Source organism: Octopus bimaculoides, chromosome 6, assembly GCF_046866305.1.
Source record: "Octopus bimaculoides isolate indiv1 chromosome 6, ASM4686630v1, whole genome shotgun sequence".
Lineage (NCBI taxonomy): Eukaryota > Metazoa > Mollusca > Cephalopoda > Octopoda > Octopodidae > Octopus > Octopus bimaculoides.
This window is the reverse complement of record NC_142933.1, coordinates 65,700,156-65,727,399: the sequence shown is the minus strand read 5'-3', so window position 1 is coordinate 65,727,399 and position 27,244 is coordinate 65,700,156. Positions and strand designations below refer to the sequence as shown.

Sequence of the window (27,244 nt, the reverse complement as noted above, 5' to 3'; positions counted from 1 at the left end):
TGATATTTATTACTTGATTGGAGAGGGAACAATATTGACTTCTGTATTTTTCCTTCCCATTTCACTTTCTCCCAACCTCCAGTGTTATTTTCATACCTTTCTTTTCCATCCAGGCTGTATGCTCATAAATATATTTAAATACATGTGTTCATGTGTGTGTATATGTAATTTATTTCTATATGTTTGCGTGTTTGTATGTGTATATATATATATATATAATGTATGCATGAGCACATGACTTAGTGGTTGGTGTGTTGCACTCATGATTGCAAGATTGTGATTTCAATTCCTAGACCAGGTAGTGTGTTGTATTCTTGAGCAAAACACTTCATCTCACTGACGTGTGGTACACCATGCACCTGTTCAGACAATGTTAATTTGATGGAGAGAGAGAGCGAGCTAATGTACAACACATACATTTGATCACTATAAACAAATCACTTGTGCAGGTCATTTGGCAAAAGCTGAATGCTCATATGTTGTCTTCAATAGGAGAGTCCATCATATATATATATATATATATATATATATATATATATATATATATATATATATATATATATATATATATGGCTGTGTGGTAAGAAACTTGCTTCCCAACCACATGGTTCTGAGTTCAGTCCTACTGTGACTCTTTGGGCAGATGTCTTCTATAGCCTTGGGGCAACCAAAGCCTTGGGGCAACCAAAGCCTTGGGGCAACCAAAGCCTTGTGAATGGATTTGGTAGACAGAAACTGAGAGAACCTGTCATATATATATATATGTGTGTGTGTGTGTGTATGTATATACACAGCGTTCATATATACATAATTTTTCCCGTCTGGCCGTATAGCCTTTTCTGTTTGTTTTCCTGTCTTGTTTTTTGTCCGCCACTACATTCCTCCATGGCACAGGTTTAATTTGTGTATACAAATTTAATTTGCGGTCCATGGGAAGAGCTGTTTTAACGATGCGTCCTACCCAACTCTTCAAAACGCCGGTGTTAAAACCGGGGTAGCTGATGAAGGAAAATGTTCTCTATGTGGCTTGTGTGTTTTCTGTACTCTGGTTATTATTGTTTTCTTGTCTACGTTTTGTTTGCAATGTCCTGTACCCAGATATGCACCTCCTATATATACAGGTAGATGTAGGTATGCACATACCTGTACGTATATATGCATATACTCATTTATTATTTATATATATATATATATATATAGCATTATATATATGATGTGTATCTACAGTGTATGTAGCCAATTAACATTGCTAATTATCCTTGATAGGAATAGCAATATATCTCTGTGTACCCCAGTAGGTTGTGTTTTGTGTATGTATGGGATTTTTGGCTCTGTGAATTTGGGAATTTGGGTGATATGGTAATTCATTGAGCAATAATACCTGAAATATTTAGATATGTGCAAGACTTGGAGTTCTGTAATGCGAATGACTTGATGATATCATCATCATTTAACATCCATTTTCCATGTTGGCATAGCTTAGACAGTTTCACTGGAGTTAGTAAGTCAGAGAGCTGTACCAGGCTCCAGCAAAAGGAAGTGATGAAGGTCTAAATATATAGTGAACAATCTGAAATTTAGAGAATTACTACTTGAAACATTTGGTGAGGATGAGATAGAGATGTGTAATGTACAGAAGAGCTGGTGGTTCCTTTGGAACACTCTATTGAGGGCAACAGACTAAATCTGGTTAGAGAAAAGTTCCAGCCAGACCAATGGTGATATGGTGGAACCGTGAAGTAGACAGAATCATAAAATTGAAGAGACTTGCTTGGAAGGATTGGAAGAATGGGGGTAGCAAAGAATTACACTAGCTAGCTAGAAGAAAAGCTAGGGGACATATTTAGCAAGGGGAGAAACAGAACAGGTGAGGCCAATATTCTACTGTGTGAGGATCAGAGGTATGAGTTTTATTGGATTGCAAAACATTGAGGCAGAAAGAATCAAGCTGTGGGTGGATAATGGTATACTTATACTTAGTGATTCTGAAGAGAAAGAGGCATGGGAGTGCTACTATGAAAGGCTATTGAATATGGAGAAAGCATGGGAGAAAATGGGTCTTCTCAACATGGACCTAACAGAGGACCCAGCTATTCTAGTTGGCATTAGTAAGATAAATAAAGCAATGCAATGGAGGCAAGGAAAACCTCTGGCATACCAGGAATCACTGTTGGGATGCTTAAAATATCTGGTGGAGTAGGATATAGTTTATTTACCCATAGAGTTAATCAATTTGTACAGGAAGGTGTCATTTCCAATGATTAGTGTAGTAGCATTATTGCCAACTGTTACAAGTATATAAGATATGCCTTAGATAGATGTAATTACAGAGGTATAAAACTACTGGATCAGGTCATGAAAGTTACAGAAAGAGTCATAGCCTAATCAATTAGGAAGAGATTTAACCTAGATGAGATGCCATTTGATCTTTTATATCATGGAGAAGTACTACCAGTGCTATCTTTTTTGTAAGATAATTGCTAGAGAAATATTTAGCTTAGAGTAAGCTTTGTTTCATCAATCTAGTGAAAGCTTTTGACAGGGTCCTTTGCTCTGTGATCTGGTGACTGCTGAAGAAACTAGGGGTAGATGAATGGCTTGTGAGAGTCATACAAATAATGTGCTGTCAGTAAGATGAGAGTTAGCAATAGATACAGCAATGAATTTAGTGTACAAGTAGTTCACCAGGGCTTGGCTCTCAGTTTCCTTATATTCATTGTAGTCCTCCAGATTATAACAGATGAATTTCAAACTGGTTGTCTTTGGGAACTACTCTAGACTGATGACCTTGTTCCTATAGCAGAATCCATAGTAGAATTAGAAACAGAATTCCCGGTGTGGAAGCAAAACCTGGAATTAAAGGGTCTTAAAGCTAACTCAGCAGGAAAACAAACAAGATTTTCCCCTTTCAGGAAAATAGTTCTGCTCAATATGTTGGATTTTTGTATGTAGAACTTCCATATGGTGCACTTAGTGCAAGCTAGGGATACACAAGGGGTGCAGTAAGATCACAGGAAGGTTAACAGAAAAGGTAAACTTTGTGTGTGGCAGATGCACAGGAGCAATACTAAGAACATACAGGAAATAAATTTTCTCAGAAGCCAAGGAAGTTTCCTAGAACTAGATAGTTTTTGCTTCCTGGGTAAACTAATTAACAGCAGAGAAGGATGTTCTGAAAGTGTGTTTCCTAGAATAAGAACAGAATGTAAAAAGTTCATAATTATTATGTCAGTCAGTAACAAAAGGCCTTTCTCTCAGAGAGAAAGACAGAGTATATGAGGTTTGTGTATGTATGAACAACAGTGACACATGGTAGTGAGGCATGGTCCCTGAATGATGAGGACATGTGTAAGACTAGAAAGGAAGGAAGCTAATATGCTTTGTTCAATGTGCAACATTGTGCATGTCCACCAAGGTGGGAATGTGTTGAGGAAAAGATTGGGCATAAGAGGAATCATATTGTGTGCAAGAGGGAAATCTGTTCTCATATGGCCACATGATGCCTATTGATGAAACAGTTGTATAAAAAGAAATTACTGAACATGGATGGAACTTGTATGATATATATGAGTGTGTGTCGATAAAAAATAGATGAAAATGCACTATAACATCATATCTGTCATCATATTTATTTTTAAATTAAAGGATGAAAAACAGACATATTTCATTAGATATATTAGATCTTTACTTTGCATTCCAACCTGTTTTCCTCATTGAGAGCTCATCAAAGGAAAATGTGAAAAGTAGCTACAATAATGAAAATATATATCAAGCAGTAAAATTGTTGCAGATTATAATACTAAGGGTATTCAGTAAGGAATTTATGAGATAGATTATGGTTTTTAAATGATAAGTAATGTTAAGTTTGGAACTTTAAATGATATTGATTGTTTGAATATGTGCACACATGTAAATACATGTGTATCTGAAATGCTCAGTGTTGTGTTAGTGTTCCTTATGTTGTAGTTCATAGAAATTATCTCATGTTGTGCTCTCTTGTAAACCACCATAAGTAATGCCAACCAAACTGGGAAAGTTGAAAGAGTCCCAGATTGGGAGTGTTGATTTGAGTAGATTTTCTAAGTTTCTAAGATTTTCAGTTTGACATTTGTCATAACATTGCTTTTTTTCCCTTCCTTCCTTTTTGTGTTTGTTTCTTTTTTTCTTCATGATATTAATTGCTCATGATAGTTCTTTCTAACTAAATTCCTTTGTGAACTGGATATTGTTGTTTATATTATTTATGATATTGCTCTTCATCCGTTCAAGGTCAATGAAATAAGAACTAGTTGAGTTTTGGGGTCGATATTACTAGCCTCCTTCAAGAAAACTTGTGCCTATAATAGAAGGGATTATTTATTAGATTCTTAAATTTCATAAGTTTATTTAGATCTTGTTGCCATAGAATTAAACAGTCATATAGGTATCTTTTCTCGTTTTCATTTGAATATGTGTAGAATGCATCTCTAAATATTTAAGTAAATTCTTTGTAAATTTTCTCATGTTGGCATATGTGGGGGAAACTTTGGTTCCCATCCCAGTCCCTGATATTTGATGGTACACTGAGACATCGAATACAAAGCAATTATTTTGTAATATGAATCTCTGACCCTTAATAATTAAGCTTTTAAATGCAGTCTGGTAATTCAATATGTATCCAGCTAGTATTTTCTAACATTGATTCCATGGTCATGGGGAATATTAGTGTATGATGTAATAATGTCAAAAGAGAGAATAATTGTATTTTGACTCTGTGTTTGGTAAGTGATTAAGTAAATCCAAATCATCTTCACTAAAACTCTGTATGTACTTTTAAGAGAGGTTTTAGTAAGATGTCTACAAAATTGCGTCATCCCATAAATAATGCAGATGTTTCAATTTCATGAACTAAAAGTCAGTGGGGTGGTGGATAGGATAAACAACCTACATCAACCTGCTATAAAAGCAGGTAGTAATTTTACCTTGTACTTATTCTCAATGCAAGTTTTGAAGAGTGCAGTTCGATTTTAAAGCTATAATGGAAGTGAAAAAGGAGCATATTTGGCATATTTCACTTCATGAGTTCAGTAAAGGCAACAAAATAGCAGAAAGTGCGAGGAATCCTAATACAGTATATGGGGATCGGACAATAAACATAAGCCAGTGTCAACGGTGGTTCCAGAAATTCCAAGCCGGAAACTACAGCCTAGAAGATGAACCTTGTCCTGGAAGATCTGTAGAGCTTGATAAGAATGTCCTGTAAACCCTGGTGGAATAAAATCCCATCATAACTGTTGAGGAACTAGCCGAGAAGCTTGGATTTGGTCATTCAACCATTCATTAACACCTGCGTGCCATCAGAAAAGTCCGCAAATTGGGTCAGTAGTTTCTTCACAAACTTTCCGAGTCTAATCAAGCACAGAAAGTGAATGTGTGTTCTTCTTTGCTGTCATGTCTCACAAATGAACCTTTTTTGGACCAAATAGTGACTGGTGACGAGAAGTGGGTTCTCTATAAAAATGTCAAGTGCCAAAGACAATGAGTTGCAAAAGGAGAAACACTGGCACCTCAGACTAAAGAAGGTCTTCACCCATGTAAGGTGTTGTTACTTGTTTGGTAGGATATGAAAGGTTTAGTCCACTTTGAACTTTTAAACCCAAACCAAACGATAACAATGGAGATCTACTGCAAGGTGTTCTTCCATCTGGATAATGCTTGGCCACATACATCGAGGATGATATTCCAAAGGCTGGAGCAGTTAGAATGGGAAACAGTGCCCCACCCACCAGATTCACCAGACATGCCCCATCTAATTATAATTTATTCCACAGTTTTCAAAATTATTTGGATGGAAAAAATATATAAATTCTGTAGATGAGGTCAGAACAGTACTGGAGGAGTATTTTTTGTCATGGACAAGTGAATTTTGGAAGAGAGGCCTTGCAAGTCTACTAGGTAGATGGAAGAGCATTGTAGAAAATGAAGTAGAGTATATTTTTGATTGAAAGAATGTTATCTTAATTTTGAAAAATAAAAGTATAAAAAAACTGCATTATTTATGGGATAACCCAAAATATATATATGTGTGTGTGTGTGTGTGTGTGTGTATGTATATATATATATATATATATATATATATATATATATATATATATATATATATATATAAATGCATATATTTATATGTATATATATATGTGTGTATGTTTATTTCAAGATTTCTTGCCAATAGAGAAAGAGCTGGTTTCTAACCTAGATCCAAGGCTCCTTCATTGGAATTTCGACATCAACAACAAGGTATTTTTGTTTGTATGTATGTATGTATGTATATGTGTGGATTTGTTTGTTTTGCCTTATGTATGTATTCTCATGCATATAGTTGCATATCTAGACATGCTCATATATATTTAAATGATAAGCGTCTGGAAAGATCCGCAGATTTTTGCAGTTCCAGTGATGGATTGGATTTGTAGTCTTTGAATTAGTTTTCTCCTTTCTGGTTTTGAAAAGCCTAATTTCTCAAGATTGGTATTTAGGCAGGTGCAGGAATGGCTGTGGCAAGAAGGTTGCTTCCCAGCCACATGGTCCCAGGTTCAGTCCCACTGCATGGCACCTTGGGCAAGTGTCTTCTACTATAACCTTGGGCTGACCAAAGGCTTGCAAGTGGATTTGGTAGATGGAAACTGAAAGAAGCCCATCATATATATATAAAACTTATATATACATGGTATGTAAGATATTTGAGGACACATTTATGTTTATAAAAAAAACAGATAAATAATAACAAATAACTTTATTTATCAAAAAATGCTTTGAGGATAAAAATAAAGCTTCTTTTCTATAAGGTGGCTTTATTCAATAAAGCCACCTTCAGCTTCAACAACTGCTTTTATATGAGATCTAAATCGTCTACATGCTCGAATCAAGTGGTCCTGGTTCATTTTCGGCACTACACTGACTAAGGCAGCTTTCAAAGAATCTTTGGTGTTATGGGCATGTTCATTGATCTCTCTCTCAACAATGCTCCACATGTAATAATCCAATGGATTGAGATCTGGGGTATTAGGAGGCCAAATGTTAGGGGTTATGTGATCATGAAAACTTTCAACCATCCATTCCTGTGTTATTAGAGCCATGTGTGATAGTGCAGAGTTTTACTGAAACACATATGGCCTTCTATTGCATACACTCTCTAACCAATTGTTTCCAGGACCTCAATGTAGGTGGCAAAGTTAACTCTAAGGCCTTGTGGAAAGAAATAGGGAGGCATCACATGTCCTTCATGGCTGACAACCCCTAAAACCATGACTGTTGCAGGAAATTTTGTATGCATAACACTTGGAACTTCAGAAGGGTCTGCACATAACCATCCGTCATTTCTTCTGTTCACTTTTTGATCTTCGTCGAAGTTTTTCTAGATTGAGAAAAACCAAATCAAATCTTCTGCTGGATTTTTCAGTTTGTTTAAGAACCTTTTAGATCTGATGTAGTGATTTCCTTTTGCTTTTTCTGACAAATTGACCTTTCCTCATCATATAAGACTTATATCTGATGTCTTCGTGGACAACATTTCTGACTGTTCCTTTTGACGCATGGAGATCTTTTGCAATTGACCTCATGGACTTTCTGGGATTGTTGAACTTGCTGGATAAGTTCAGGTGTTCTGATGATTTCAGAGCATTTAGAATGCTTTTTATGCTTTGATACTGGTGATACATTTCCATCTTCAGTCTCTAGCTCCTTACAATCTTTGTAGATGAAAGATTTAGCAACTTTTAAAAATGAAGATATTTTAAAATCGCTATGCTCAGCCTTTATAACCGCAATAACAGCATGTCTCTTCATTTCTTGAGTAAGCCGAGGGTCTGCCATTATTATTTTCTGAAACAAAGATTATACGAGTGAATGAAAAATGCAACAATGATCCCCAAAAGATATGTTCGCAAATACCTTATGCACCCTGTATATATATAAATAGATATAACTTTATAAAGAAATTTCTCTAGTTTTTAATCGCTCATCGTTCACTCATCTAACTCGTAATACTAACATGCTGTACTTAGATTCAAATAACTTTTGAAACTTGTAATTCTTTAATCTATATATATATATATATATATATAAATAAATGAGAATATGTGTGTGTGTCTGTGTGAATCCCTAAAACTCCAGAACTACACAACCAATTTCATTCAAATTTTACACATGCTTTACTTAGGTTGTGTTTTAGTCAAAAGAAATTTTTAACTTCTTGCATAGTTCGAGCTCACAACAACATAATATCTCCTCCACTATTTAAGTATTACGTGTCAAAAGTGAAACAAAAACACTCATGTCAAATACTTTCACTTTAAAAATGAAACTTTTCCACTATTTCAGAATCAAAACTGAAACAATCACATTTCGATACTGTTATGACAGATACTTTTACTTTAATGCTTTCATTTTCATACTGAATCTACTACAGTGAAACTATACTCTCACATATATACAGGCATACATAAATATATACATACATTCATGCATATATATATCTGCACAAATGTATCCATATACTTGTATGTATATATATATATATCATCATCATCATCATCATCATCGTTTAACGTCCGCTTTCCATGCTAGCATGGGTTGGACGACTTGACTGAGGACTGGTGAAACCGGATGGCAACACCAGGTTCCAATCTAAATTTGGCAGAGTTTCTACAGCTGGATGCCCTTCCTAACGCCAACCACTCAGAGAGTGTAGTAGGTGCTTTTACGTGTCACCTGCACGAAGGCCAGTCAGGCGATACTGGCAACGGCCACGCTCGAAATGGTGTCTTTTTTGTGCCACCTGCACAAGCCAGTCCAGGGGCACTGGCAACGATCTCGCTCGAAAATCCTACGGAAGCCAGTCAGGCTGTACTGGCAACGGCCACGCTCAAAATGGTGCATCTTATGTGCCACCCGCACAAGAGCCAGTCCAGGGGCACTGGCAACGATCTTACTTGGCTTGCCGGGTTTTCTCACGCACAGCACATTTCCAAAGGTCTCGGTCAGTAGTCATCGCCTCGGTGAGGCCCAATGTACAAAGGTCTTGCCTCACCACCTCAGCCCAGGTCTTCCTGGGCCTACCTCTTCCACGGGTTCCCTCAACTGTTAGGGTGTGGCACTGTTTCACGCAGCTATCCTCATCCATTCTCACCACATGTCCATACCAGCGCAATCGTCTCTCTTGCACACCACAACTGATGCTTCTAATGTTCAGCTTTTCTCTCAAGATACTTACACTCTGACAGGTATTCACATTGACATTACACATCCAACGGAGCATACTGGCTTCATTCCTTGCGAGCCTACGTATGTCCTCAGCAGTTACAGCCCATGTTTCACTGCCATGTAGCATGGCTGTTCGTACACATGTGTCATACAGTCTGCCTTTTACTCTGAGTGAGAGTCCCTTTGTTGCCAGCAGGGGTAAGAGCTCTCTAAACTTTGCCCAGGCTATTCTTATTCTAGCAGCTACACTTTCAGCACCCCCACCCCCACTACTAACTTGGTCGCCTAGATAGCGGAAGCTATCGACTACCTCTGGTTTTTCACCCTGGAATGATATCTATATATATATATATATATATATATATATATATATATATATATATATATATATATATATATATATATATATATATAGAGAGAGAGAGAGAGAGAGAGATGTATATGTATATGTGTATATATATATATATATATATATATATATATATATAATAATAATATTAGGGACAAATATATATATAGATTTATATGCATACATGTATATGTATACATATGTGTATATATATATATATATATATATATATATAATAATAATATTAGGGACAAATATATATATAGATTTATATGCATACATGTATATGTATACATATGTGCAGATGTATATATATATATATATATATATATATATAGATGTACATGTAATATGTACACGTATATACACATATATACATGCATACAGATATCTATACATATATACACACACACACACATGCACAGAAACACACACATTAGTCATTTGTGTTTTTATCCAAAACTACGTCAAAAGTACTGAATGGATCTTAATGAAATTTGGAAATTATATTCTATGCATAACGGCCATACCCCCATGAAAATTCATATATTTTTGATGTTGATGAAATTTTAACCATACATATTACACACAAATAAAGTAATATTTCTAAAATTTCTTCTTCTTAGAAGTTACAAAGACCCCTTCATGGGGACTTCACACCCACAATTTAGTCATTTTTCCTAAGCAAAGACGAATACAGTTGTACTATTGGAAGCTATAGGGTCACCTGAACATAATAGATGAACATTATTTGTAATTCAACAGTACAATAGTGTAAGACTATCATTTCAGATATACTTACATTGTGATTTCTGCAATGTGGTGCATAAATTGTCAAGTAAATGAGATGCATCTTTGCCTCCACTGATTCACTTGCAAAGTGTTCAGTAAAATTATTTTGTTGCAGACCCTCTTTCAGTCTTTTTATTATCACTGAGTCACACATAGTCCCCATTTGGTAACATTGATTTCAAGGCCTTCCCAGATGAGTTACTGGTTGTTCTAAGACATTTATTGATTGCAAATTTTTTCTGCCCAGTTACCTATCAGTATAGTGGTCATTTGCAAACTCCAGAGGCGACACTTTTGTTTCCCTTTACTCCAAACGTCACACGTTGTTATTTCAATTGGGTCATGCCCTTCCAATTGCTATAGATCTTACAGCTGTGCCTGTCACCTGTATGGTGAGGAATCCTACACTGGGGAGTAGTAACGACTAGGCTAGGGTAGCTGACTGATTATCGTGATCATTCGTCTTTTGGTTTCCTGTAGCTTTGCTCTCTTTTACAAACCCAGTGAACATACATATATTTCCTATTTCAAAGAAATTCAAACAATACATATTAGACCCAAGTTAAAAACATTCCCAACAATTCAACTTCTCTGGTTGACATTAACACCCCCACCCCCAATTGGAGCCTTAACTCCCACATTTTTCAGCTCCAAGAGCTCCATTTTTCAGGAGCAAAATCCTTTTTACAGGGTCCGTAACACTAGAATTTTCGAATATGCGCATAAATATCAGATATATAAAGATGAGAATGTGTGTCTGTGTGAATCCCTAAAACTCGAGAACTACGCAACCAATTTCATTCCAAATTAACACATGCCTTACTTAGGGTCCATGTAGTATCTTAGGCCAAAACAATTTTTAACTTCTTGCATAGTTCGAGCTCACAGCAATATCATATCTCCTCCACTATTTCAGTATTACTTGTCAAAAGTGAAACAATAACATCACTCTAATGTAATGTCAGACACTTTCACTTTAACACTGAAACTATTCCACCATTTCAGTATTGCATGTCAAAAGTGAAACAATAATATGTTGCTACTGTAATTTCACATACTTTCACTTTAATACTTTCAATTTCATACTGAAACTATTAAAATGAAACTATACTCTCACATATATACAGGTATACTATAAAACCCAAGTAAAAAACATTCCCAACAATTCAACTTCTCTGGTTGACATTAACACACCCACCCCCAATAGGGGCCTTCATTCTCACATTTTAGAGCTCCATGAGCTCTATTTTTCAGGAGCAAAATCCTTTTTACAGGTTCCAGAAGACTGAAATTTTGGAATATGCGCATAAAGATCAATAGTATGGGATACGTGTCTCATGATTACAATTTTTTAGGGTGTGTAAAGAAGGAAAGAACGCTCATGTGCAATTTTGATGAAATTCGAATCATATGTATTCCAGTTCCTTACAGAAAATATAAGAGAAGTCTCATCCTTCAATTGCATGTAACACGAGCAATGCCGGGTATCTCTGTCATTCTTTAAATAACTCTCAAAAATCGTAATTCTTTAAATCCTTGCAATATTCTCTCCCTGTTTCATAACTCATGTGTTCCCATACTTTGCCATGATTTCCTCAGTGATCTCTCTCTCTCTAAAATTTGTAAACATTCTCAAATGTTTACAAATTGTGTATTTCTCGTTCTTGTAATGTTTTCCCCCAGTGATAAAGTCTTTCAAGTCTCTGTCTGTCTGTCTCACTAGTGTCTTCTTACTGCTATTTCTGTTTTCTGAGGCAAAGCTGGCCATTGCTTGTCAGCAATACACCCACCCATTCCTGCCCCCATCACCTATAATTGAAATCTCTTATACCGGAGACCCTTACAGGGCCCTGCTTCGCTTCTGTACCAGAAGACTTGTATACCTCTGTCCGTCCCTCCCCACCACCACCACCACCAATTATCTACACTACTGCATGCATTAAAAGGAAATGTGTTACTTAGTAAATTAACAAACCACCTACCTCTTTCTCTCTGTATAATGGACTAACCAATAGCAGCTCATTTACTTACTTAATTTAAACATTGACCTATTTATATTTGCAGCTGTAATGCTTATATTTACAATACTAATAACATTTATATTTACAATGCTTACATTACACTCACCCCCCAATAGGGGTAACAATTTTAACATGTTTGAATGATGGTAGGTTTAAGTGTGAACAACTGATGTGATATGTCTGTTATCAAATGATCATTGAAACCTTCTTTTCAGGTGTTGAATGCCATCTCTCTTTCCCATGTTCCCTCCCACGTTCCTTTCCTAGTTTTCAGAGTTTGTACTGTCAATGAGGGCACATTGATAGGTAGTCTAGTGAGATTGTTGAGATACTTGAACAAAGGCGTGTTGATGTATGTTGCATCCAAGAAGTAAGGTGGAAAGGAGCTTCAGCCAGATTCCTCACAAGCAAGACACATAGGTATAAACTCTTCTGGGAGAAGTAGTTTGCCTATGTTCAGTGACATGAGGACCAAAGAACTGAAGCGTTTTGGATTGCAAGACTGTATGAGAAAATTGTGACATCGTAGGAGAGAAATGTGTCCACATGGATAATGGTGCACTTGCATTTAACAATTCTGCAAAGAAAGAGGCTTGGAAATGCCATTATGAAAGACTGCTGAAAGTGGAGAATGAATGGGAGGAGGATAGTCTGCCAAGTATTGATCCAGTTGAGGGACCAGCTACCTGAATTAGCAGTACTTGGTAAATAAAGCGATTAAGGGAAAACAGCCCCTGGCTCATCAGGAATCACCGCTAAGATGCTTAAAATATCTGGCAGTGTGGGTTATGGTCTAGTCACCTGTATTGTAAGTCATACCCAATGACTGGTGTACCAGCACCATAGTCAACTGCTACAAAGGTAAAGGTGATGCCTTAGATAGAAATAATTACAAAGATATCAAGTTGTTGGATCAGGTAATGAAGATCATGGAGAGGGTCATAGCCCAACTAATTAGGGAAAGTTAGTCTCGATGAGATGCAGTTTGCTTTTGTGCCAGGGAGAAGCACTATTGATACTACATTTCTGGCAAGGCAGCTGCAGGAGAAATACCTAGCCAAAGATAAACCTCTGTACTTGGCTTTTGTTGACTTGGAGAAAGCCTTTAACAGGGTCCCCCAATCCCTTATCTGGTGGTCAATGTGGAAACTAGGGATGGATGAGTGGTTGGCGAGAGCTGTACAAGTCATGTACAAGGACACTGCCAGTACAGTGAAGGTTGGCAACGAGTACAGCAAAAAATTCAGGGTACAAGTAGGGGTTCACTTAGGATTGGTCCTCAGTCCCCTTTTGTTCATTGTAGTCCTCCAGGCAATAACAGGAATTTAAGACAGGCTGCCCCTGGGAGCTCCTCTATGCTGATGACCTTGTTCTTATTAGCTGAATCCCTACCAGAACTAGAAAAGAAGTTCCAAGTATGGAAGCAACGTCTACAATCAAAGCGCCTTAGAGTTAACCAAGCAAAGACCAAAATCTTAGGAAGTAGAAAGGCAGATAAATCACAAATCCCTCCAGGTAGATGGACCTGCTCAATCTGTGGAAAAGGTGTAGGTAGAAACTCCGTAAGATGGACCCAGTATAAGCTTTGGACACATAAGAGGTGCAGCAATATCAGAGGAAGGTTAACAGAGAAAATAGATTTTGTATGTAGAATATGCACAGGTACAATAAACACCAAAAATGTACAGAAAATAGACTCCATCAAATGCCAGTGGGGTAATCTAGAGGTAGTAGATAGCTTCCGTTATCTAAGTGACCAATTTAGTAGTGGAGGTGGATGCTCTGAGAGTGTAGCTGTGAGGATAAGATTAGGCTGGGCAAAGTTCAGAGAGCTCCTACCTCTACTGGCAACAAAGGGCCTCTCTCTCAGAATGAAAGGCAGATTGCATGATGCCTGTGTGTGAACAGCTATACTATATGGCAGTGAAACATGGGCTGTGACAGCTGAGGACAGGCACAGACTTGAGAAATGAAGCCAGTATACTTCATTGGATGTATAATGTGAATGTGCATGTTCGACAGAGTGTAAGCATCTTGAGCGAGAAGTTGGTCACAAGAGGCATCAGATGTGGTGTGCATGAGAGACGACTGCGCTGGTATGGTCATGTGATACATATAGATGAGGACAGCTGTGTAAAGAAGTACTGATCTCTACCTGTGGAGGAAACCTGGGGTAGAGGTAGACCCAGGAAGACATGGGATGAGGTGGTGAAGCATGATCTTTGAACTTTGGGCCTCACAGAGGCAATGACTAGTGACCGTGACCATTGGCAATGTGCTGTGCTTGAGAAGACCCATCAAGCTAAGTGAAATCATAGTTGTGGCTGATGTTGGTGTCACATAACTGGCACCCATGCCAGTGGCACATAAAATGCACCTTTTGAGTGTTGGGCCTCATGGAGGCAAAGTGGCTGAGCTCCTTTCTAGGGTTGGGCCTCATGGAGGCAATGACTGAGACCTTTGGCATTATGTTGTACTTGAGAAGACCCATCAAGCCAAGTAAAATCGCAGTTGTGGAAGATACTGGTGTCACACAAATGGCACCCATGCTGGTGGCATGTAAAAGCACCCATTACACTCTCAGAGTGGTTGGCATTAGGAAGGGCATCCAGCCATAGCAACCATGTCAAATCAGACTGGAGTCTGGTGCAGCTTGCCAGCACTGGTCAAACAGTCCAACCAATGCCAGCATGGACAACAGACATTAAATGATGCTGATGTGTGTATGTATGTATATATATACACATGTGCATATATATATATATATATATATATATATATACACATACATATACACACACACATGCACACACATGCACATGTATGCATATATCTATGTGTATATCTGTCTATCTTTGTGTTTGTCCTACCACCACTGCTTGACAACCAGTGTTAGTGTGTTTACATCCTTGTAACTTAGTGGGTCTGCAAAAGAGACCAATAGAATAAGTACTATGCTTTAAAAAAATGAGTCCTGGGGTTGATTTGTTTGACTAAAATCCTTCGAGATGGTGCTCCAGCATGACTGCAGTCAAATGAATGAAAGAAGTTGAAGGTCAAAAATAATTAAATAAAAGTATAAATAAACGTTTGTGTGTGTGTGTGTGTGTGTGTATATATATAGCTTTGCTTTGCAAACGTAAATCCATGAATAGAGGAAAAAGTTGACTATGTTAATAGTAGACACGTTTGTGGTTGTGTAGACTAATAAATGTTATGCAGACCAAGCCTTAGCAACTGCAAGTGAAATTCTATCCAGAAGTCAGTGCTGCTGTGTCATGTTTCTTCCTCAGTCTTCTTTTGAATTCAAAGTCAGCCCTGCTGGCATTCTTGAAGGAGATGTCAAACTAGGGATGGTATGTCCTCAAACTTCACAATTAATGGACAACTATTGCTCAATGTGACATGCACCAAGGGTTTTGTTCAGGGCAACTTTGTGTCTTTTTCTTGTGAGCTCCTCTAACATAGTGGTCAGTGCAGGGTTCACTATACAATCTAGGGCAGGTGATGGCTCTCCATTGTGGAAGTGTGTCCTCCACAACAGAGCTGTGACTTTACAGTATGGCCTTGGTGCTTGTGGTTTCTGCTATATATGTTGGTAATATATATTAGTGGATGATGTAAATGTAGCTCTGTTGGAAGGAGTTGTAGGTGGTAATGGTAGATATTCATGATTCAGAGCTATACAAGAGGATGATCTGTACAATGGTTCTGTACATACTGATCTCTGTGTTTTTCCTCAGGTGTTTGTGACTCCAGATGTCTTTGTACAGTCTGTTGACTGTACTGTACTGTTTGCTTCTGTCAGTCTGTTGTCTACCTCTTTGACAATTTTGGCATCAGGTAAGATGATGATGATGCATTCTAGAAAGCTGAACTCTTGGTCATCCAGTTGTAAATTGATACTTCAAGATGTCCTGTTCAACCCATGCCAGCATGGAAAAGCTGTAATAAAAAGTGATAATGATGATGTAATGAGCTATGAAATATTTGACATTTATATTCATTACTTTGGAATTAGTCATATAAGATATAAACCTAATATTTCACAACTATGTCAAAGTTGTTTGATATTTCTCTAGACCATTATTATTATTATTATTAATTCATGTTTATATCAAATACGTCCATTATTTCTCAAGTCATTGAAGCAATAAAGGGGCTTTAGGGAGAGGATCATTGAAGGAAAGAGAGATTGAGGGTCATGGAAGTGGGGGCAAAGAAGGAGAGTGAGAGTGTTGTGCCAGAGAAACTGTGACGAGAGGACAGCTGGAGAAGTAGAATCAAGGGTGGGCAGCAGTGGGGGAATGCAGTGAGAGCAATGAGAAAGGAGAAGCTGGAGGGTATTGTAGAGATGAAGGGTAGAGAATAGAGGATGAATGCAGTGAAAGCATCCCAGGCTTGAGAAGCTGTAAGTGAAGACAGAGAAAGAGAGGTTAAGAGTAGGGGAGCTGTAAGTGAATACAGCAAGAACATAATGGTTTTAGACTTCCACCTTTCTTCTTTATGTAGTCTGTCTTGATCTCTAGTGTAGCAAGAGGCTGACTTAACCAAAATAAAAAAAGTATTATTAATTCTTCTTTACCATGCTGTGGAGTTTTCTTTCTTCTAACAATCAACTTTAAATGGACACACACACACACACACACACGTACGTTAGGCTTCTTCCACCATATGGTTCTAAAGGGAATTTCTTAACAATACTGCGATAACTACATTACATCGTTGTTTAACGTCCGCTTTCCATGCTAGCATGGGTTGGACGATTTGACTGAGGACTGGTGAAACCAGATGGCTACACCAGGCTCCAATCTGATTTGGCAGAGTTTCTACAGCTGGATGCCCTTCCTAACGCCAATATATATATATATATATGCCAGCATGGAAGGTGGATATTAAATGATGATGATATATATACACACACATACATACACACAAGTACAGCCCTAGTCAAACCGTTCAGTGCATGCCAGTATAGGAAAAAGACACTAAATGATAATGATGATGACAAGCACATAAATGCAAAACAAGGTGGTAAAAAAATAGTTCTTGAATACTGAATCTAGAGTAATATGCTTTTTTATTAAATCTGAAAAATCTTCACAAACTGTGAAGATGCTTTTGGCTTTAATACAAAAGTATAAGTATATATATATGCGCGCATGTGCGCGCACACACACACACACACACACACACACACACACACACACACTTGTTTCAACCCTTATGTACATTTATTTTATTCACTTTTTTATTGCAATATTTACTTAGTGTTTTATTTCTTTTCAGCAGTCACAGTTTCACTCAGGTTCTGAGTTGACTTTGCTTAATAAAGCAGTGCATGACATATCTGACTCGGATGCAACTGAAGAACCAGAGTCTCTCCCAGACTCAGAACCTGACTCTGATGTTACAGTTGATCGTGATAACTTAGCATACAATAGTGGTCAAGATCTCTTTTCTGACTATTCCAATAACTCTTTTGATAGGGCAGACACTGAAGTCGCACCTTGTCTATCTACAGAACATTTAAAAATAATGTCTTCAAAAAAATCCAGACAAGAAACACATGCAATTTCTGAAAGTGATTCTGACTCAGAAAGCGAACAAAATTCTAGAACTAAATACAATTCCAAGCACCATGTCCAGAAGTTATCTAGTTCTGTCAAAGTCGATTCCAGAAAGCATCACAATCCCTGCCGTGAGAATGGCTCTCGGTCTTCTTCACATGAATCCAGACAGAAAACTAATAAAACAAATCATCATACTCTTCAACATAGCTCTTCTTCATCTTCAAAAGATAGTTCTAATTCTTCTAAAAAATCATCCCATAAACCTGATAGTTCAGCTGTTAACGGGTCAGAATTATTTTCAAATCCAGTAAATTTAGGTTATCGTTCGTCTTCTCTGACCAGCCAATCAAACAATTCATTGACATCAAAGAAGACATCACATTGTTCTCCTACTCCTCCTCCTAAGAAAACATCCCACACAGAAAAGGCTACTAATCAAAATAATACTTCATCTTCTTTGAACTCAAAACTGCATGATATTTTTGGAAGTGATTCTGATGAAGATTTTGTTGTAAATAACAATTCTAGTGATAGCGAGAACGACAGCAGTAGCAACAGTGATGTAAATGGCAACTCACCAGATACAAACTACCATAGTCCTATGACACATTCATCATCAAGTCATCATAAAATGTCACCGTCATCTTCACATTCATCTTCTTCATCTCCTGCATCAAGTTCTTCAGATGATGATGATAACTCAGGCATTGATAAACATTCGCCAAAATCTAAAATCAAAAGTGTTAAGTCAGATAGTTCTGACATTTCCCCCAAATCCTCCAAAACAAACTCTTTAGGTAAAAGCTCTGTCACATCAACAACTAAAACTGCCTTAGACAAATTGGTTTCATCATCTGAAGACAGTGAAACTGTTAAAAGGAAACGGCCAGCCACACCAACCAAACCTATTTGCAAGTTTGGAACTGCTTGTACAAGAAAAAATCCTACACATTGGGAGGACTTTGAGCACCATGGTAATTATTATGTTATATTTTCCCTTTTTCTTTGCCCTTTTATTTACTGTTGTTTATCAAAAAAATTGTTCTGGTTGGCTAGAGGTTATATAATTTTTTGTAGTTTATATAGCATTTTGTAAAATTGCACAGAATTGAAAGCCAAATCTGACAGCTGTGTATCAACAATACAATATTTTCAAGAATGCACCATCAGTGATGTTTCTGGGGTCTCGAGATATCAGCCCTTTCAACATCAGGACACTTTTCCCAGTTGACCCAGCTGGTTTATTAAATAAAAAACATTCCAGAAAAATGCTTACAATTTATTTAAACCAGGATATATGTGTGTGTGTGTGTATATATATATATATATATATATATATATATATATATATATATATATATATATATACACACACACACACACACATGATTGTTCAGCTGTTAATGGGTCAGAATATTAAACTATTTTCTTTAGTCATTACTCGGTGATCACTTATAAGCTTTAAGCTTATAAGATATTATCATCATTTACAGAATTGTAAAAAATCAACACTTCTTACCATAAACCATTGCGCATGTGCGCACACACACGCACATGTCTGTATGTGTGTATCTCTCTCTCTCTCTCTCTCGCTCTCTCTCTCTCTCTCTCTCTCTCTCTCTCTCTCTCTCTCTCTCTCTCTCTCTCTCTCTATATATATATATATATATATATATATATATATATATATATATATATATATATAGGTGAGAAAGTTGGTATGTGAAAGCACGTGGTTGGATGTATAAAAGATAATAAGAGTGAAAAAACTACAGAAGACTTGTGTTACATGGTTAAAGTATATATTTAAATTATGTCAGAAAAATGTTAGAAAAATGTTATAAAATCTTTTTGGTATATAAACATTGTATTTTGAGAAATAACCGGTTTCGTGTTGTCTTTTCAAATTTCTCAAAATACAATGTTTATATACCAAAAAGATTTTATAACATTTTTCTAACATTTTTCTGACATAATTTAAATATATACTTTAACCATGTAACACAAGTCTTCTGTAGTTTTTTCACTCTTATTATCTTTTATATATATATATATATGCAGTCGTGAGAACATATGCGTTTTTATTAGCAAAAATTCACTTCTGTAAATTGATCAATGACTGAAAACTGGTTAATTCCGCTAGAAAAAGCAAGTTAGGAAATGATTAAGTGATGCTTCAGATTAATTTCTCTGGTGAATTGAAACAAAAGGAGTTTCTATGGGGTTGCTTGACTTGCTGGACGTAAACAACCAAATTTCTCTTGAATCACATCCTGCTTTTAATGTAGATAAAGGGGACATTAAACACATGGTATGGTTATGGCAGGAACTCCTTTGCTCAAAGGTGCATTTGATCAGTGAGAGATATTTAAGTATATTTTTCTTTTTACCTGAGCTACTGGGGGATTTGTAGCTTGACTTCCTGGAAATAATAGTTAAATCTCCTTCAAATTACACCCTACCATCTTGAAGAAAGGAGGAACAAATTCCATTGTGTATATGTAAAATTATATAATGAAATAAAAAGGGAATGGTCTTGGCAGGAATGCTTATGAGAAAATCAGAGCTCAGCATTGAAACCTAGCAAAATGGTAGATCAGTTATATCAACTATATGCAGTAGGGACCTGCACTCCGTAACCTTTTGGATTTTAATGATACTTTTGGAAATGTCATCTTTTTATTGTTGTTGTTTAGCTTCAGGTCAGCTCTGTTTGATAAGACTTATATTGGAGGTCTTTGAATCACAACCGTTCCAACCTTTTGTATACCAGAGGTCTACATTGCCCATTGGTTCCTTTTCTTTTATAAGGATGTGATTTGAGGAAATTTGGCTACTATTTCTAGTGAACTAAGCAACTGTGAAGAAGGTTCCTCATTGGCTCCTCTATCTAAAATAAGTTAGCATGGTGGAATCTATCTGCTACATAGCTGTACTTATGAGAAAAGTTGAACTTAATACAGACCACTTACCAAGCCAACGAGGGGGCCTCTACGTGCTTATTTTACATGCAAGAAATAATAGACAGGTCTTCTTCAGAGCACAGCTTACTTTCTTATAAAGTTTAATCCATTGAATATTCACACTCTAACCTCTAGCCCACTGACATATTGTTTTCTCTCTTTACCTTTTTTCACTACTGTTACTATAATGGCCTCTGTACCTCTTGTGTTACATCCAATTCAAGTATCCCAACCAAATTGTTTTTCCTTCTCTTGTCACCCATATTGTATCCCTCTGATCCAACACTAACCTAAACATTCAGTCCTTTCTTCCCAGAAAGTTGCTTTTCTGAATTTTTCTTTCTCTGCACATTTTTTTTTCTTTCTGTTTTTATATATTTTCCCAGCACTCATTGACTTCTAAGACTCCCTTCGGTCATGAATGACCATGGGATTGCACCTAGAATGTTCCCTTCCAAGACACAAGTCTGGGCAAGGTTGTTTATGCCCATGTATACCAGCCTCTCCTCTCCGCGCCACCGATGTTATTCAAGGTAAAGTTAAAGACCGATACAGCTTGGCACCAGTGATCTCACAACTCATTTCTACAGCTGAGTGAACTGCAGCAACATGGAATAAAGTATCTTGCTCAAGAACACAACACAGCCTGATCCAGGAATCAAACTCATTACTTTATAAGTGTGAGCCTGAAACTCTAACCACTGAGCCATGTGCCGTCACATAAGTCATTGACCTATAACTACTCAAAAGTAATGTTAAATGTGCTGATCTCACTAATCTCAGAAGGCTTACAAAAGCCGTTACCACAACCTGTTCTTGCAGATCTAATCAAAAGATCATAATATATGTAAAGATGAATTAGCCACTGCTGGAAGGCATTTGATTGTGGATCTGCTCAGTCAAGGATGAGCAAATAACATGTAGTATGAACTCTTGTCTATGAGAACAGTGACTCTTAATAATAAATGACTTGGACTGCATTTTCCTATCTAACCATGTCAAAATGGACAATGGACAATCATTATGATTTGTGTGTGTGTCTCTGCATGCCTTAGCTTTGGCATTATTTCAGTCGTGCTGGTGATGTTTATGTCCTCCATGAAGAAAAGTGTAGCAGCTTAGCAGTTCAATGTTCCCTGCTTGAGAAACAAAAGTTGACCTCACAAAAATTGCCAATCCAGCTTTCGGATACCACCTCAAGAAGTCACGGCCAACCCATGTCAATGTGAAAAATGTAGATATAAAGGTGATAAAGATAATACTGCTGCTGCTGATATATATGCTGTGTGTGTGTGTGTGTGTGTGTGTGTGTGTGTGTGTGTGTGTGTGTATAAAGATCCCTGTTGGTTATGAATGACCATGGGATTGCACCTAGAATGTTACCCTCTGAGGCACAAGTTCGGACAGGGTTGTTTATGGAAAACCAGCAGTTACCCATGCATACCAGCTTCTCTTCTCCACGCCTCTGATGTTATCCAAGGAAAGACAAAGGCTGATATAGCTTGGTGCCAGTAATGTCACAGCTCATTTCTACAGCTGAGTGAACTAGAGCAATGTGAAATAAAGTGTCTTGCTCAAGAGCACAACACATAATCCAATCCAGGGTATCAAACTCACTACTTCGTGATTGTGAGCCTGACAGTCTAACCACTGAGCCATGCGCCTTTACATACACATATATATGTAGGTATATTTCCTATCAACTGTCCCTCCACCCTTGTTCATCATTCACTGCATTGACCTCCCCCCCCCATCTCATATCCTCCATTACTTTCCCTTTGCACACTTATGCAAGTATCCATTCTCTCTCTCCCCTTCCTCTTGCCAACACTCTGTTATACTCCCTTATACTTACCTTCTTGTACCTTGAGAGTTTGCTCTGGCACTCCATCACTACCTTCTTTTTATCTCCTTTGCAACTACTCCCACCCATTTTATATATATAATGGTGGGAAACCATATATCTCCTCTGTTGCAAGACACTTATGCCTGTCCCTCTATTATACTCTAGCCTCTCTATTCTTAACATAAAGCTGCTTCCCCCTCTCAAATTCTCCTCTACCCAGTTAATTGTGGGAGCTGTTTTCTTTTCCTTTTTTCCTGTACTTTTCCTGACTTGCAAGTTACTTGGTAACCTCACTAGTGCTGGTGCCACAAAAAAAGCACTGAGCATGCATTGTAAAGTGGTTGGCTTTAGGAAGGCATCCAACCATAGAAACCATGCTGAGGCTGACACTGGAGCTTGGCACAGCCCTGCAGCTCATCAGATCCTGTGAAACTGTCCAACTCATGCCAGCATGGAAAAACGAACATTAAATGATGATGATGATATATACATATGTATATATGTAGAAAGAGCATTAAATAATATTTAATTACAAGTTTCATGATTAAATTTTTATTTGTAGAGATTGAGGAGAAAAAACCTGTCAAGAAACAAAAAGCAGATAATGACTCTGCCGCCACTGCTTCGGTGTCCAAGTCTCCTGTTGCCCCGCCAACTCCAGAGAAAAAGTCACAATCAGGTGATAAGACAATGAGCTTAGAAAAGTCTATCCGTACAACATACCGTGAGGGTCAACCTTTCAGCTTCTTTCTTACTCGTGTTAAAGGGATTAGTTCACAGTACAATTCTTCCTTTGTTATGGGAATTTCTGGTAAGTGTTTTTTTCTTCTTCTTTTTACCTAATTCATATCTTTTCTTCTTGCTAGTTTTTCTTTTTTTAACACCCTAAACCATTTTCATCTTTATTATTCATTCTACCATAAAAGAAAATATAACTGTAAAGACAGAATAAAAAATGCATTTTAAAAACTATGTTTTATTTTATTCTAATAATGTGTAACCTTTTTTTATTTTTCTCTTTAGATATTTTGTCATCAGCATTTGGTAACCTTCAGGCATCATGTCAGGTAAGCATCTTTTACAAAAAAGAAAAATATAGAAATATCTCCCCAAAACTTTAAATATCAGTTTTTACCATTCTGCCATGTCACATTGAGGAGGATGATGATGATGATGGTGGTAGCAGTGGTGGCAGCCATTGTCATCATCATCATCATCACCACTGTTGGCCACATGTCATCTTATAGTAATTTTTCTGTTTTTACATAAAAAACTTTAAATATACAGATGTCTGTGCGTGTCATTGCATACCTTTGCACTGACAGTTTCAGTTGTGCTGGTGTTGTTTATGTCCTTCATGAACAAAAGTCTAGCAGCTTAGCATTTTCACTTGAGAAACAATGGTATGGTATTTAGAAGGATGCTAACATTGATTAATATAGTCCTACTGTACCAGATATTAAAGATACATAAGATAAATGTAGACCTCAGTCCTATGTGTCTGACCCCACAACCTCAATTATCACTGTGTAACAAAATCATAATTCTTTTTTGTCTTTAATCAGTAAATATCATTTCTTATTTGCTTCTATCTAGAAATCAAAAGAAATGACAACTATTCCCTTCAAACATTGCTTTTGTGACCTGGACATCAATGTTTTGAAACTGACTTATTTTCCATTACATTTCAGACAGATTCAGCACTGAGTTGCTGAAGCAGAAATATTGTTATAGTAAATATTCTGCTCAACACCACAGATTTAGTTGTCAGTTGTGTGACCATAACCACTTGAGTATGTCCTTTAGTGCCTGACAATATGCATTTCTGATCATGAGCAGTAGTGGGGGAACATCATAGCCATGTGTTTGAGAAGAATTCTTTGGGGGATTTGAATAAATGAAACAAAAGCAAAGTTTGAAGGAAATGTTAGCCATTTTTCATTCTTCCTAGGATTAAGCAAATAGGAAATAACAGTTGCTTCCCAAGGACAAAAATTGTGTTACACAGTGTTATGATTAAAAGATCATAGGTCTATTTGATCTGGAGTTAAACAACAGCTAAAATTGCTACCATCTTATTGAACATTTTATTTTGTAAACTGTTCATTTGTTTTTTTATCTGTACAAACAAGGAGCCATTATTTTTCATACAATAATGGAGATATTTGGTATGTTGAGAATAACTGTGGAATTAGGGAACTAATTTATCTATTAGTTCTGCCGCAACAAACTCTCACCTGACCCACGCAAGCATTGAAAAATAGATGTTAAAATGATAAGATAATGATGTAGTATAAATGCAGTTTTCTGTATAATGTTAGGGCCTCATATTTATGATTATAATGAGCTGAAAAGACTTTGATCAACTGAGATTGTACAAGTAATTAGTAAACGAAGTCTACTATTAAATGTGTTGAAAATCTAAAAATTTTTAGTAAGGGAACTGACTCCAATAAGATTAGTTTATTGAAATTTTTAGACAATAAAGAAAATAGAGATTAAGTTGGGCAAAATGTTTAGCAGCAATTCCCCTGTCCTTTCTGAGTTCAAATTCCACCAAGATTGACTTTACCTTTCATCCATTTAAGGTTGGTAAATTAAGTACCAGTTGAGCACTGGGGTTGATGTAATTGACTTAATCCCTCTTCTGGAACTTCTGGTCTTGGGCCAAAATTTGAAATCAATATGTAGAATAAAGATTGGTCTTTAAATCATATTTCTGTCTCATGCCGATATCAGTGGTAATAATGATAATCATAATAATTTCTAACATACATACATGGCCACAGTCTTAGTGAAAGGGATTAGTCAATTGAATTGATTTCAGTACTAGGACTTTATTTTATTGACCCTAGAAGGATAAAAGGTAAAGGTGACGTTAGTGGGATTTGAACACAGAAGGTAGAGAAAGAGCCAAAACAAATACTGTTGGGCATTTTTCCCAAACCTCCAACACTTCTGCTAATCCTCTTTTTATCATTTTATCTTTTTTATTTTAAACTTTTTTCAGTCATTAGACTGCGGCCACACTGGGGCATCACCTTGAAGAATTTTTAGTTGAATGAATTGACACTATTACATTTTTTTAAAGCATGGTACTTATCCTATTGATCTCTTTTGCTGAACTGCTAAATTATGGAGGCATAACCACACCAACGCCAGGCAGTGGTAGGGGACAAACAAACATACGCACGTGCATGCACACATGCAAGCTTCTTTCAGTTTCTATTTACCGAATCCACTCACTAGACTTTGGTTGGCCCAAGGCTATAGTAGAAGACACTTGCCCAAAGTACCACACAATGGGACTGAACCCGGAACCATGTGGTTGGGAAACAAACATCTTACCACATGGCTATGCTTGTGCCTTTATGTTGATTCTAATAAAGGAAAGGACTTTTTTCCATAGGTAGAAAGCCACATGGATTGGGGGCAGGGAATAAATGATCAAAGTAGCTGGCATTTATTTTGTTGACTTCCTGTGAAATAAAAGGTGAAGTTGACCTTACTGAGATTTGAACCTTGGAAGTATGCAATCAAATAGATGGTAATAATGACATGAGTACAATATTTTACAGTAGACGCACCCATCTACAGAATGAATAAACATCATGCAACCATTAAATGTGTCCAACACTTGTGGTTAATGCTGTAATGATATTGGTTTCGAATTTTGGCACAAGGCCAGCAATATTGGAGGAAGGGCAAGCCAATTAGAGCAACCCCAGTGCTCAGCTGGTACTTATTTTATTGACTCCGAAAGAATGAAAGGTAAAGTTGACCCTGGCAGCACTTGAACTCAGAACGTATAGATCGATGAAATGTCGCTAAACCTTTTGCTTGGTGTGCAAACGATTCTACCAGCATGCTGTCTTTAAATGTTGTAATAGTATTGGTTTAAAATTTTGCACAAGGCCAGTAAGTTTTGGGGGAGGGGTAAGTTGATTACATCAACCCCAGTACTCAACTGGTACTTATTTTATCAACCCTGAAAAGATGAAAAACAAAGTTGACCTTGGCAGAATTTGAACTCAGAATAGTTAGATAGATGAAATATCACTAAACCTTTTGCTTGGTGTGCTAATGATTCTGCTAATGATTCTTTCAGATGTTACCTTTAAATGCTGTAATAATATTAATATCAGTTTTGTTTGCCAAAATCTACAAACATTCTTGTGGAATGAACCAATGAGGAAGCCTCTATGCAGTTGCTTGTCCTGCTAGACATAGCAACCATTTCTCATTCAAATCACAGTTTGTTGTTATAAAGAAGATAGGATATATTAGAGAATGTAGGCTCAGATATACAAAATGATATGTTGGTCACTGCTAGAACTTCCCTTAGCATATTTTATCAGAGTTGATCGAAGCAAAAGAACAAAGCCACTTTTGAAAAAACATGTTTCTTCAATCACCTCCACACAACTTGTGGCCTGGAATTTTCAGCATTAGAACCTGAA

General features: G+C 36.9%; 1 protein-coding gene across 5 annotated transcripts in view; it reads left to right on the top strand.

Annotated features, from left to right (window-relative positions):
* LOC106882043 (uncharacterized) overlaps window positions 1–27,244 on the top strand; it is a 68,455-nt gene that overhangs the window by 36,047 nt on the left and 5,164 nt on the right. For 3 of the 5 annotated variants that reach the window (XM_089354009.1, XM_014932601.3, XM_089354007.1), the window contains exons 2-4: window positions 17,695–18,949; window positions 23,347–23,595; window positions 23,808–23,851. In XM_089354009.1, coding sequence (XP_089210135.1) covers window positions 17,941–18,949; window positions 23,347–23,595; window positions 23,808–23,851 — 1,302 coding nt within the window. In that variant the 5' untranslated portion in view covers window positions 17,695–17,940. Of the gene's footprint in view, window positions 1–17,691; window positions 18,950–23,346; window positions 23,596–23,807; window positions 23,852–27,244 lie in introns of all 5 variants that reach the window. The other 2 variants (XM_014932600.3, XM_089354008.1) reach the window with 1 other exon arrangement.